Raw genomic sequence first — 11,661 nt, 5'->3', positions numbered from 1 at the left:
TTTGTCTCATGTATCTCTGATAAAGCAGCCTTGCTTTCTAATGACTGGACATTCGGCAGTAGTATGGATGGCAGGGGAAGTGTCTCAGTCCCTGCATTTCCAGGGTGACCAGCATGATGGGGGCCTTTGTGATGTTGGCTGCCTTCTTGAGACAACTCCTCACATAGATGTCTGCAATGGATGGGAAGTCAGACCCCGTGATGGATCTGGTTATGTTTGCTGCCTTCTAGAGCCTTCTGTGCTCCTGGACATTTGGGTTACCAAACCATCTGTGATGCCACTAGTCAGCATACTTGCCACAGTGCACCCAGAGATGTTTGATGGAGTATTGGATGAGGTGCCAAATCTCCTCAGAGTTCTCAGAAAGTAAAGGTGTTGGTGTTGCCTTCTTCACTGATGCCTCGATGTGTTCCAAGCGAGGTCCCCGATATGTGGACCTGCAGGAATGTGAATCTAAACTTCTGTCCCATCAATGTGAACAGGTACTTGGCCCATCAACCTCTCCTTCCAAACGTCAACCCTTTGGTCTTGCTGGCGTTGAGAGCGAGACACCACACCACCAGTTTCCTTATTCTGACCTGTCATTTCCCATTATTTGGCCCCCAACGGTGGTGCCATTTGTGAATTTATAGATGGCGATGAAGCTGAACTTGGTGAGTGTACAGGGAATAGAGCAAAGCACTAAGCTGTGGCTTGGGGTGCCCCTGTGTTGCCGGTCAGTGAGAAGATGATGTTATTGATTAGCACTGATTGGGGTCTGTTGGGGATTAAGCAAATAAACACTTCTTGATCTTTCCCCCCATTAAGTAGGCAATTAGAAGTCTCCTCCATCTGACAGCTATCTCTGTGCCTGGAGACTTCTTACAGTAAAACCCTCAAGAGTATCAAGATGAAATACATTGCTTCCTGGAGCTATCAGGCAGCTCATGAATAATTAGTTCCGTGTGCATCTTGTGTTTACATCCTGACTGGTGGAGGAATGATATTGAGGCATAGACTAACCATTCAATAGCACAAAGGATGGTATATATCCAGACAAATAATGCCAAATGGGTGAGGTGACTCAGTACCCAAATGATGCCAGATACAGTTCTGCATGCACTTTCAGATTTCTTATCAGAGTATGTACATGGCACTACATACAATCCTGATCTGGGCAAAGTAGAATTACCACTTATTGGTAGTGCAAAAAGAAACTGTGCCCAGCGTTCACTTGTAAATAAATAAATAATTGTAAACAAATGACTGTGCAATAGAGAGCAAAAAAATAACGTGGAAAAAGTTGGAATCCTTAAGTGCTACTTCTGCGGTCAACAGAAACCTCCCTGGAAGTGCTGCCCTGCCAAGGAAACAGTGTGCTCAGGGTGTACCAAAGTCTGTAAGTCCAGACCTTCCCCTCTCTCTAGCAGCGTCAGGGACCCAGGTGGGCTCTGACTGGGTTGGACCCTTTTCAAATCGCCATGTAACTTGGTCGCTAACCATGCAAATTGCCCAGTTAACCCCATTTTATATGGCTATTTGAAAGGGCCCTAATGCCTCTATTTCCTCAGGAATTTGTGGAGGTTTGGTAGGACATCAGAAAACCTGGCAAATTTCTACAAGTGTGCTGACCAGATGCATCACAGTCTGGTATAAGTACACTAATACTCCTGAGCATAAAGTCCTGCAAAACATAGTGGAGACACCTCAGGACATCACAGGCAAAACCCTCCCCACCATCGAGCACATCCACAGGGAACACTGCTGTTGGAGAGCAACAGGAATCATCAAAGACCCAGACCACCTTGCACACACACACTGGCACCACCAGGTTCAGGAACAGCTGCTACCCCTCCACTATCAGATTCCTCAACGACAAACTCAATCAGGGACTTTTTTAAGGATTCTTAATTGATTATTGTTTTTTCCCCTTCATCACTGCATTGCACAGTTGGTGTTTACGTGTACGTTGAGTGTAGATTTTATTGCACAAACAACAAGTGGTAATTCTGCCTTGCCTGCAGGAAAAAGAGTGATGTCAGAACCATAGAACATGACAGTACAGAAGCAGGCCCTTCGGCCCTTCTAGTCCGTGGCCGGCTATCATTCTCTCCCGTCTATGTATGTGATAATAAATCTGAAATCTGGAGGAATAGGGAGAGCAAATTATGAGATCTCAAAAGCAACTGATCCAGCAGATCGCTTGCATTTGCGATTTATTTTCGGAAATACTACGCACACTCTTTAGTCTTGGGAAAATTAATCAAGACAGACAATCAGGTGATGTCGCTTTAAGAGATTTCGCGCAACGCTATATCACAGGAGGGGTGCCGCTTTAAGGGATTTGAACCCGACGCGCGCGGGCGGGAAATGTTGCTACCGTCACCCAAGGTGCAGCGCGGCAAGATGGCGGCGGTATGGGAGCGGAGCCTGCTGGAGATCGGCAGCGCCGAGCGGGACTTCCCAGCGTGGCGGGAAGTACGGGCCGACCTGGGTGAGCAGAGGAGCGGATCGGCGGCTCGGCGGAGACCTGGGAGCGGCCGCTTGGGCAACCCGACCCCGTTCCCCCCATCTGCTGGACCCCGCTCCCTCCTCCTTTCCTCTCCCATCTCCTGCCCTGTTTCCCGCCCCCGTTTTCTCTCTCTCCTTCCCTCCAATGATCTTTTCACCCTGATTCTCTTGGCTCCATTATTAACATATCCCGTGTAGAATTTGTTGATATTGTCCTTGATGTGGAGGCAAAAGCTGACTGGTACACGTTGCTGCAGCGTGCATTGCAGAAGCTTGCCAACCATCTGCAAAGTCGAACAGCATTGTGGTAATACATCAGGACCTGTGGGTCGTGCTCTATCATCTGTTAGAAATGACCCATTCATTGAACATCACTGTTAAATTGCTGCTTCCCCATTACTAACTGTTCATTTTCTTCATCAAATTTATGGAACATGTCAACGTTTAGCACTTGCAGCTGATTTTCTTCATAGTTTTTATATTTATTGCACGTGTCATATACTTGGGACTTCTTAATGTCTGTGAGCTGAGGATTAAAGACTGTTGTACTGTCGGTTCTGCAGGTGTTAGTGCAGTCCCAGGAGTGAAGTACTCTGATAGTGCTGGTGGATTTTTCTATGAAGAAAGTGGGAAGCTGCAATCCGTGACCAGAAATCGGTTCATACACTGGTGGGTATTTCCTGCAGCGGAATCCCTGGGGTTTGTATCAGTGTTGGAGATTGTCGCGTGACAATGGAGGTACTGCGATAAAATACTGTGGACTTCGCTCAGTGGGAACAGCAGGCTGCTTGCTTCTTATCAGTGCTCTCTTGCAGTATTATCCAACTGAGGTATAACTTGCTGTGGGACGCTGATGCTTGGTGTTTATTTGCAAGGTGCAGCTACAATGGATTGGACAAGGATTTGGCCGTTGTTGGTGGCACGTTACCGAAAATTTGAGCTGAATTTACAAGATCTCTGATGAGCTTTGACACTGGTCAAGCAGCCAGCTTAAAAAAAGGATGTTGTCTTCAGGATTGGAGTTATCTTCGAAATGCTTCACGCATCTCTCCAATCTGTTGCTTTCAAACTTGTATCCCAGTACTTGGGATACAAGATTGTGTATTGAGAGATGTAAATGTTATTGCTAAATAGGCCCATATTGTCTCTACAGTTATCTGACAAATATTCCAGACATCTCTTTTTTTGTAACTTTATTTATCGCACAATGAACCATATCAACAAAAATATGTACAAATGTTTGTCATTGAATATACATAGTGACATTTTCCCTCTTTTCTCCCCCCTGCCCTCCCTCCTCTAAATCCAATAAATATTAAACATATAAAATACAAGAAAACAACATCTTCACACAAAAGAAAAATAAAAAAAGAAAGTTGTGTCATCTACTTTTACACATTAAATCTGATCATGTTTATCTTTTTATCACTTTAGGAGATGGAGGTCCGAGATTGGCATTTTCTGATATATTTCATATATAGTTCCCAAATTTGTTTGAACAATGTATATTTCCAGACATTCTGTGGATCTATAGAATTGTTATCTGTTGACATTGATTGGCTTGACAATGCAGCATTCTTTAATTGTAGCTCAAGTATGCAAGCTTCTGTGGAAAATAGAATAAAGGTCCAGCATAAAAACGGCATTCTCCATCTGGTCTCAAAGACATCCACTGGTAAAACAATTCAACCAGTTTAAAATCAGGGCAGTGGAGGGTTATGGGCTGTGAGGGAGAGAAGAGTTAGATTTGGAATAGATTTACACAGGTTGGCACAACATAATGAGATAAAGGGCCCATACTATCCTTTTCTATATTAAGTGGTAATCATTGGCTCCTTCACGAAGGTCACAGTTTCAGCCTACTCTGAGATGTTTTCAGCCCTCTACATTTGTTTTTAGAGAAAGGGAATCTTGTAAGCCTGCTTCTCTCAAAGTGTATTGACATAGGGGTGAGTTCTGTACTTTATTCTACTGGTGTGTTCACCTCCCCTCTGCTTGTTGCATGATTTCACCATCATTGGGAAAGATTTCAAGTACTGACGCTATGTCCGATGTCCTTAGGACCAGCTCGGGTGACATGGTGCAGCTGACCGAACAGTCTTTGGATACCAATCTCCTCAACAACACAGTGCGCCTCAAATTCCTAAACTGCCAAGTGCTGCCGGGTGGAGTCCACGTGCATGAGACTCACGACCACGTGACTTTACTCATTGCCACCAACCAGACTGTGCACAGGATTGTACTTCCTCACCCCTCCCGCATGTACCGAAGTGTAAGTAGTCACTTGAATGTGGTGGAGTGTTTCTGACAAGGTTGTTGGCTGGATCACAAGAGTGTGCTACCTTGTGGCAGAGTGCATTGAGTGCATGGCACATGTTCGCATGGGTAGAATGGTTCCAGAAGAAACCTGGCTTACAGTCACATTCTGCATCTGTCATACAATAGTCACGTTTCCCCTCAAATTAGATTTTTTTTATTGTTCAGAAAGTATTGGCTGCTCTAAACTTCACGTCCTTGAAGCTGGAGTCTGTCTTGTGTAAAGCCTTGGGCACAAGATTCCATTTTTTGTCTTGTATGCAAAGTACACAAATTTTTTTTCCTCCGTTTACCCCATAACGATGCACAAAGAGCCACTGCTAGTCCAACACCCCTATAAAGATTAAAAAAAGACACAAAAGAGAGCCACTTTAGAAACATCGAGTGTCTGTGGATTGGCTACCTCCTCTGATACTGCCACCTCTTGTGTTCACGTAATCTCTGCAGGCGCTCTGCCTCCTGTGGTGAACCTCAGTTCCAGGCTCCGTAGTCTCCCTCCGTGACCCCTGGTTCCAACTCCTTTTCTCCCCCCCCCGCCTGATGTGATTGAATTGTCAGCACCTGAGGCCCTTTGGGAGCCCTGTTCACCATTGACACCCTCACGGATCTTGATGCCGATACCCGGTTCCCACGAGCCGGTCTCCAGTGGCCCACATTCTGGTGTCTGCCTCAGTCCACTGCTCTCCTTGCAGCCCTCTTGGTCTGGGTGCCAAACCTCCGACATAAAGGTCTCCACCAGCTCCACCTTCCAGGTGAATGAATCCTGAACAAGGTCGATGGGCATGAAAGCGAGGCACCAGGATCCTGGGTAGGAGCACTGAAAGGCAGCATGACAGCTCCCCCTGCTCCTTCTGAGTCAGCAGTCACGCTGCCATTGCAAAAGCTGCAACGTCGTGAAGGATTGTCTGCTCTAAGTCAGACTCTTGGCTCCCAGTTCCTACCACTAGACACATGCAGGGGTACCTTGGGTACAAGACACTTCAAAGCATTGTAACAATGTACTTTAATACATTCCAATCCTAGAAATATTCTTTTACCTAGAACTCTTATGCAAATGTGTGGATAAAATATTTAAAAGGGATATATAAAATGATAAATGGGAAAGATCTTTATTGGTAATAAGTGAACATTATTTATCTAAGAAAATATTTGTCTAATGTAGTTTGCACTTTAGTCTTTTTTCATCATGAATATCTTTATAACATCAAATACCATTTTGCAATTCTTAACGAATTCTAATGCTTCTCTCGATGTTTGGTTCTCCATCCATAAGGTAATCACAAGCATCGTTGATTTTTCCAATAAACGTTGAAGGTGAATTGTTTCATTGCCACGTCATTAACATCTTCATTTTGCAGCTAATCTTCATATAAACATTGTTGATCCATTTCTATTTTTAAAATTTTTTATTTCTCACTATAAACCACATTGATCAAGATACATACATTTTCCTTTTCAAATATATACAGTGTCGTTTTCTCCCCCCCTCCCTCTTCCCCTCCCAACCTCCCTACCTCCCCTCCCATTCATTTAAAGTTCAGAATCTAAGATACATTAAACCCGTCAAACAATGTTGTCACTCAATAAAAATAAACAAGAAATTCCACTGAGTCAGTTCTTTTCATTCTCTTCTCCTTCTGTCATTTTAGGTGGTAGATGTCCCCGGTAGGTTTTCTCTATTATGTTTCATGTATGGCTCCCATATTTGTTCAAATATTGTAATATTATTTCTTAAATTATGTTATTTTTTCTAATGGAATACATTTATTCATTTCTATATACCATTGTTGTATTCTCAAGTTATCTTCTAATTTCCAGGCTGACTTGATACATTTTTTTGCTACAACTATGGCTATCATAACAAATCTTTTTGTGCACCATCCAAATCAAGTCCAAATTCTTTGTTTTTTATGTTACTTAGGAGGAAGATTTCTGGGTTTTTTGGTATATTGCTTTTTGTTATTTTATTTAATATCTGGTTTAGATCTTCCCAAAATTTTTTCACTTTCTCACATGTCCAGATTGCATGAATTGTTGTTCCCATTTCCTTTTTACAGCGAAAACATCTGTCAGATACTGTTCGGTCCCATTTATTTAACTTTTGAGGTGTAATATATAGCCTGTGTATCCAGTTATATTGTATCATACATAACCTCGTATTTATTGTATTTCTCATAGTTCCTGAGCATAACTTCTCCCATGTTTCATTCTTTATCTTTATATTTAGATCTTGTTCCCATTTTTGTTTAGTTTTACCATTTGTTTCCTCATTCTCCTTTTCTTGTAGTTTAATATACATGTTTGTTATAAATTTTTTGATTATCATTGTGTCTGTAATCACATATTCAAAATTACTTCCCTCTGGTAACCTCAGACTGCTTCCCAATTTGTCCTTCAAGTAGGATTTCAGTTGGTAATATGCCAACACTGTATCGTGAGTTATATTATATTTATCTTTCATTTGTTCAAAGGATAATAATTTATTTCCCGAAAAGCAATTTTCTATTCTTTTGATCCCTTTTTTCTCCCATTTTCTAAAATAAAGGTTATCCCTTGTATAAGGGATTAGCTGATTTTGCGTCAGTATTAGTTTTGGTAATTGGTAATTTGTTTTATTCCTTTCTACATGAATCTACTTCCAAATTTTGAGCAGATGATGTAATACTGGAGAATTCCTACGTTGTACAATTTTTCATCCCATTTATTTCATACATGTTCGGGTATCTTCTCCCCTATTTTATCTAGTTCTAATCTAGTCCAATCTGGCTTTTCCCTTTTTTGATAAAAATCTGATAGGTATCTTAATTGCGCGGCTCTATAATAATTTTAAAGTTTGGCAGTTGTAAGCCTTCTTGTTTATACCATTCTGTTCATTTATCTAGTGCTATCCTCGGTTTCCCCCCTTTCCATAAAAATTTCCTTATTATTTTCTTTAACTCCTTGAAGAATTTCTCTGTCAAGTGTATTGGTAATGCCTGAAATAGGTATTGTATGCTTGGGGAAATGTTCATTTTAATACAGTTTATCCTTCCTATTAGTGTTCCAATGCTCTAAGTCGTCCTGTAATTTTTTTCATTAGTGGATAATAATTGAGTTTATATAGATGGCCGAGATTTTTATTTATTTGTATACCTAGGTATCGCATTGCTTGCATTTGCCATCTGAATGGTGATTCTTTCTTAAATTTTGAGAAATCCGCATTATTGATTGGCATTGCTTCACTTTTATTTGCGTTAATCTTGTATCCCGACACTTCTCCATATTCCTTCAATTTCTTATGTAATTCTTTATGTTCTTCTTTCTTTGGCTTGGCTTCGCGGACGAAGATTTATGGAGGGGGTAAAAGTCCACGTCAGCTGCAGGCTCGTTTGTGGCTGACAAGTCCGATGCGGGACAGGCAGACTCGGTTGCAGCGGCTGCAGGGGTAAATTGGTGGGTTGGGGTTGGGTGTTGGGTTTTTCCTCCTTTGCCTTTTGTCAGTGATGTGGGCTCTGCGGTCTTCTTCAAAGGAGGTTGCTGCCCGCCAAACTGTGAGGCGCCAAGATGCACGGTTTGAGGCGATATCAGCCCACTGGCGGTGGTCAATGTGGCAGGCACCAAGAGATTTCTTTAGGCAGTCCTTGTACCTTTTCTTTGGTGCACCTCTGTCACGGTGGCCAGTGGAGAGCTCGCCATATAACACGATCTTGGGAAGGCGATGGTCCTCCATTCTGGAGATGTGACCCATCCAGCGCAGCTGGATCTTCAGCAGCGTGGACTCGATGCTGTCGACCTCTGCCATCTCGAGTACTTCGACGTTAGATATGAAAGCGCTCCAATGGATGTTGAGGATGGAGTGGAGACAATGCTGGTGGAAGCGTTCTAGGAGCCGTAGGTGATGCCGGTAGAGGACCCATGATTCGGAGCCAAACAGGAGTGTGGGTATGACAACGGCTCTGTATACGCTTATCTTTGTGAGGTTTTTCAGTTGGTTGTTTTTCCAGACTCTTTTGTGTAGTCTTCCAAAGGCGCTATTTGCCTTGGCGAGTCTGTTGTCTATCTCATTGTCGATCCTTGCATCTGATGAAATGGTGCAGCCGAGATAGGTAAACTGGTTGACCGTTTTGAGTTTTGTGTGCCCGATGGAGATGCGGAGGCCCCCGTCTGGGCAGAGAGTGGGAGGCGGCGGCCCCAGTCCAGGCACAGGGAGAGCAGCAGCGTCCCCGGCCCCGGTCCGGGTGAAGGGTAGGCGGAGGCGGCCCCGATCCGGGCAGGAGCAAGGGGGAGACGGCTGCCCCGGCCTCGGTCGAGTGAGGCAGGTGGAGGCCCCGATCCGGGCAGACAGTGGGAGGCGGCGGCCCCAGTCCAGGCACAGGGTGAGCTGCGGCGGCCTCGGCCCCGGTCCGGGCAGTATGGACCGACCTAGGAGGGGAGGCAGGCCCCTCCAGCCCGGGTAAGAAACCTGCATAGGAGAAGGCCACTCCGATATAAAACCTACGACCCAAGGACCTCGCTGCCACGTCCCAGCTTGCTTGGCCACGGCACACGAACCATGGGTGTAAAGGGTGGGGCCAGTACTGCGCACACTGCACTCCACCTAAAAGCTCCTTTACGCAGGCCGAGGACAGGTCCACCTCCTCCCCCTCCACCTCCTCCCCCTCCACCTCCCCCTCCTCCCCCTCCTCCCCCTCCTCCCCCTCCTCCCCCTCCTCCCCCTCCTCCCCCTCCTCCCCCTCCTCCCCCTCCTCCCCCTCCTCCCCCTCCTCCCCCTCCTCCCCCTCCTCCCCCTCCTCCCCCTCCTCCCCCTCCTCCCCCTCCTCCCCCTCCTCCCCCTCCTCCCCCTCCTCCCCCTCCTCCCCCTCCTCCCCCTCCTCCCCCTCCTCCCCCTCCTCCCCCTCCTCCCCCTCCTCCCCCTCCTCCCCCTCCTCCCCCTCCTCCCCCTCCTCCCCCTCCTCCCCCTCCTCCCCCTCCTCCCCCTCCCCCTCCACCACCTTATTTTTATCCCTTTTATTTTATTTTCTGTTCTTATCAATTCTGCTAGTGGTTCTATGGCTAATGCGAACAATAAGGGCGATAGTGGGCATCCCTGCCTTGTTGATCTGCTTAAGTTAAATTGTTTTGATATATATCCATTTACTGTCACTTTCGCCAATGGCCCCTTATATAATGCTTTAATCCAATTAATATATTTCTCTGGAAAGCTGAATTTTTGTAATACTTTGAATAAATAATTCCATTCTACTCTGTCAAAGGCCTTCTCTACGTCTAAAGCACCGCTACTGTTGGAGCTTTATTTCCTTCTACTGCATGAATTAAGTTAATAAATTTACAAATATTGTCTGTTGTTCGTATTTTTTTAATAAATCCAGTTTGGTCTAGATTTACTATTTTTGGTACAGAGTCGGCTAATCTGTTTGCTAATAGTTTATCTATTATTTTATAATCTGTGTTAAGTAAAGATATTGGTCTATATGACGCTGGTGCGAGTGGATCTTTCCCTGTCTTTGGTATTACTGTAATTATTGCTGTTTTACATGAATCTGGTAAGCTTTGTGTTTTGTCAATCTGGTTGATTACTTCCAGGAGGGGAGGAATTAATAAATCTTTAAATGTTTTATAGAATTCTATTGGGAATCCATCCTCTCCTGGTGTTTTATTATTCGGTAGTTTTTTTATTATCTCTTCTATTTCTACTATTTAAAATGGTTCTGTTAATTTATTTTGTTCCTCTGTAATTTTGGTAGTTCAATTTTAGTTTAAAAATTCATCTATTTTGTCATCTTTCCCTTCATTTTCAGTTTGGTATAATTGTTCATAGAATTCTCTGAAGTTTTCATTAATCTCAGTTGGATTATATGTGATTTGTTTGTCTTTTTTCCTTGATGCCAATACTATTCTCTTATTTTGTTCTGTCTTAAGCTGCTACGCTAGAATTATGTGCGTTTTTTCTCCTAGCTTATAATATTTCTGTTTTGTCTTCATTATGTTCTTCTCCACCTTATATGTTTGTAGTGTTTCATATTTTATTTTTTTATCTGCCAATTCTCTTCTTTTAGTTGTCTTCCTTCATTGCTAATTCCTTTTCTATATTTGCTATTTCCCTTTCCAACTGCTCTGTTTCCTGATTGTAGTCCTTCTTCATCTTGGTTACATAACTCATTATTTGCCCTCTGATGAATGCTTTCATTGCGTCCCATAGTATAAACTTATCTTTCACTGATTCCGTATTTATTTCAAAGTACATTTTAATTTGTCGTTCAATGAATTCTCTAAAATCCTGCCTTTTAAGTAGCATGGAGTTTAATCTCCATCTATACATTCTTGGAGGGATGTCCTCTAACTCTATTGTCAATATCAGGGGTGAGTGGTCCGATAATATTCTTGCTTTATATTCTGTTTTCCTAACTCTGTCTTGCATGTGAGCTGATAACAGGAAAACAGGAATAGGTCTATTCTTGAGTATGTTTTATGTCTACCCGAATAATATGAATATTCCTTTTCCTTTGGGTTTTGTTTCCTCCATATATCCAAAAGCTGCATTTCTTGCATCGATTTAATTATAAATTTGGTTACTTTGTTCTTTCTGTTAATTTTTTTCCAATTTTTATCCATGTTTGAATCCAAATTAAGGTTGAAATCCTCTCCTATTAGTATATTCCCTTGCGTGTCTGCTATCTTCAAAAAGATATCTTGCATAAATTTTTGATCTTCTTCGTTAGGTGAATATACATTGAGTAAATTCCAAAACTCCGAATTTATCTGACATTTTATCATTACATATCTCCCTGCTGGATCTATTATTTCGTCTTCTATTTTGATTGGTACATTTTTACTGATTAATATAGCTACTCCTCTAGCTTTTGAATTATATGATGA

The 11,661-nt window shown here is 43.0% G+C and overlaps 1 protein-coding gene across 2 annotated transcripts in view; it reads left to right on the top strand.

Annotated features, from left to right (window-relative positions):
* The first annotated feature begins 2,385 nt into the window (after positions 1-2,385).
* nup160 (nucleoporin 160) overlaps positions 2,386-11,661 on the top strand; it is a 109,734-nt gene continuing 100,458 nt past the window's right edge. Inside the window, exons 1-3 of one of the 2 annotated variants that reach the window (XM_069895162.1) lie at positions 2,386-2,473; positions 3,054-3,159; positions 4,552-4,762. In XM_069895162.1, coding sequence (XP_069751263.1) covers positions 2,386-2,473; positions 3,054-3,159; positions 4,552-4,762 — 405 coding nt within the window. The remainder of the gene's footprint in view (positions 2,474-3,053; positions 3,160-4,551; positions 4,763-11,661) is intronic. The other variant, XM_069895169.1, reaches the window with a different exon arrangement.

This window comes from Narcine bancroftii, chromosome 1 (assembly GCF_036971445.1).
Source record: "Narcine bancroftii isolate sNarBan1 chromosome 1, sNarBan1.hap1, whole genome shotgun sequence".
NCBI classification, from domain to species: Eukaryota; Metazoa; Chordata; class Chondrichthyes; order Torpediniformes; family Narcinidae; genus Narcine; species Narcine bancroftii.
Note: the sequence above shows the minus strand (reverse complement) of the source record. Positions and strands in the feature narration are given on the sequence as shown.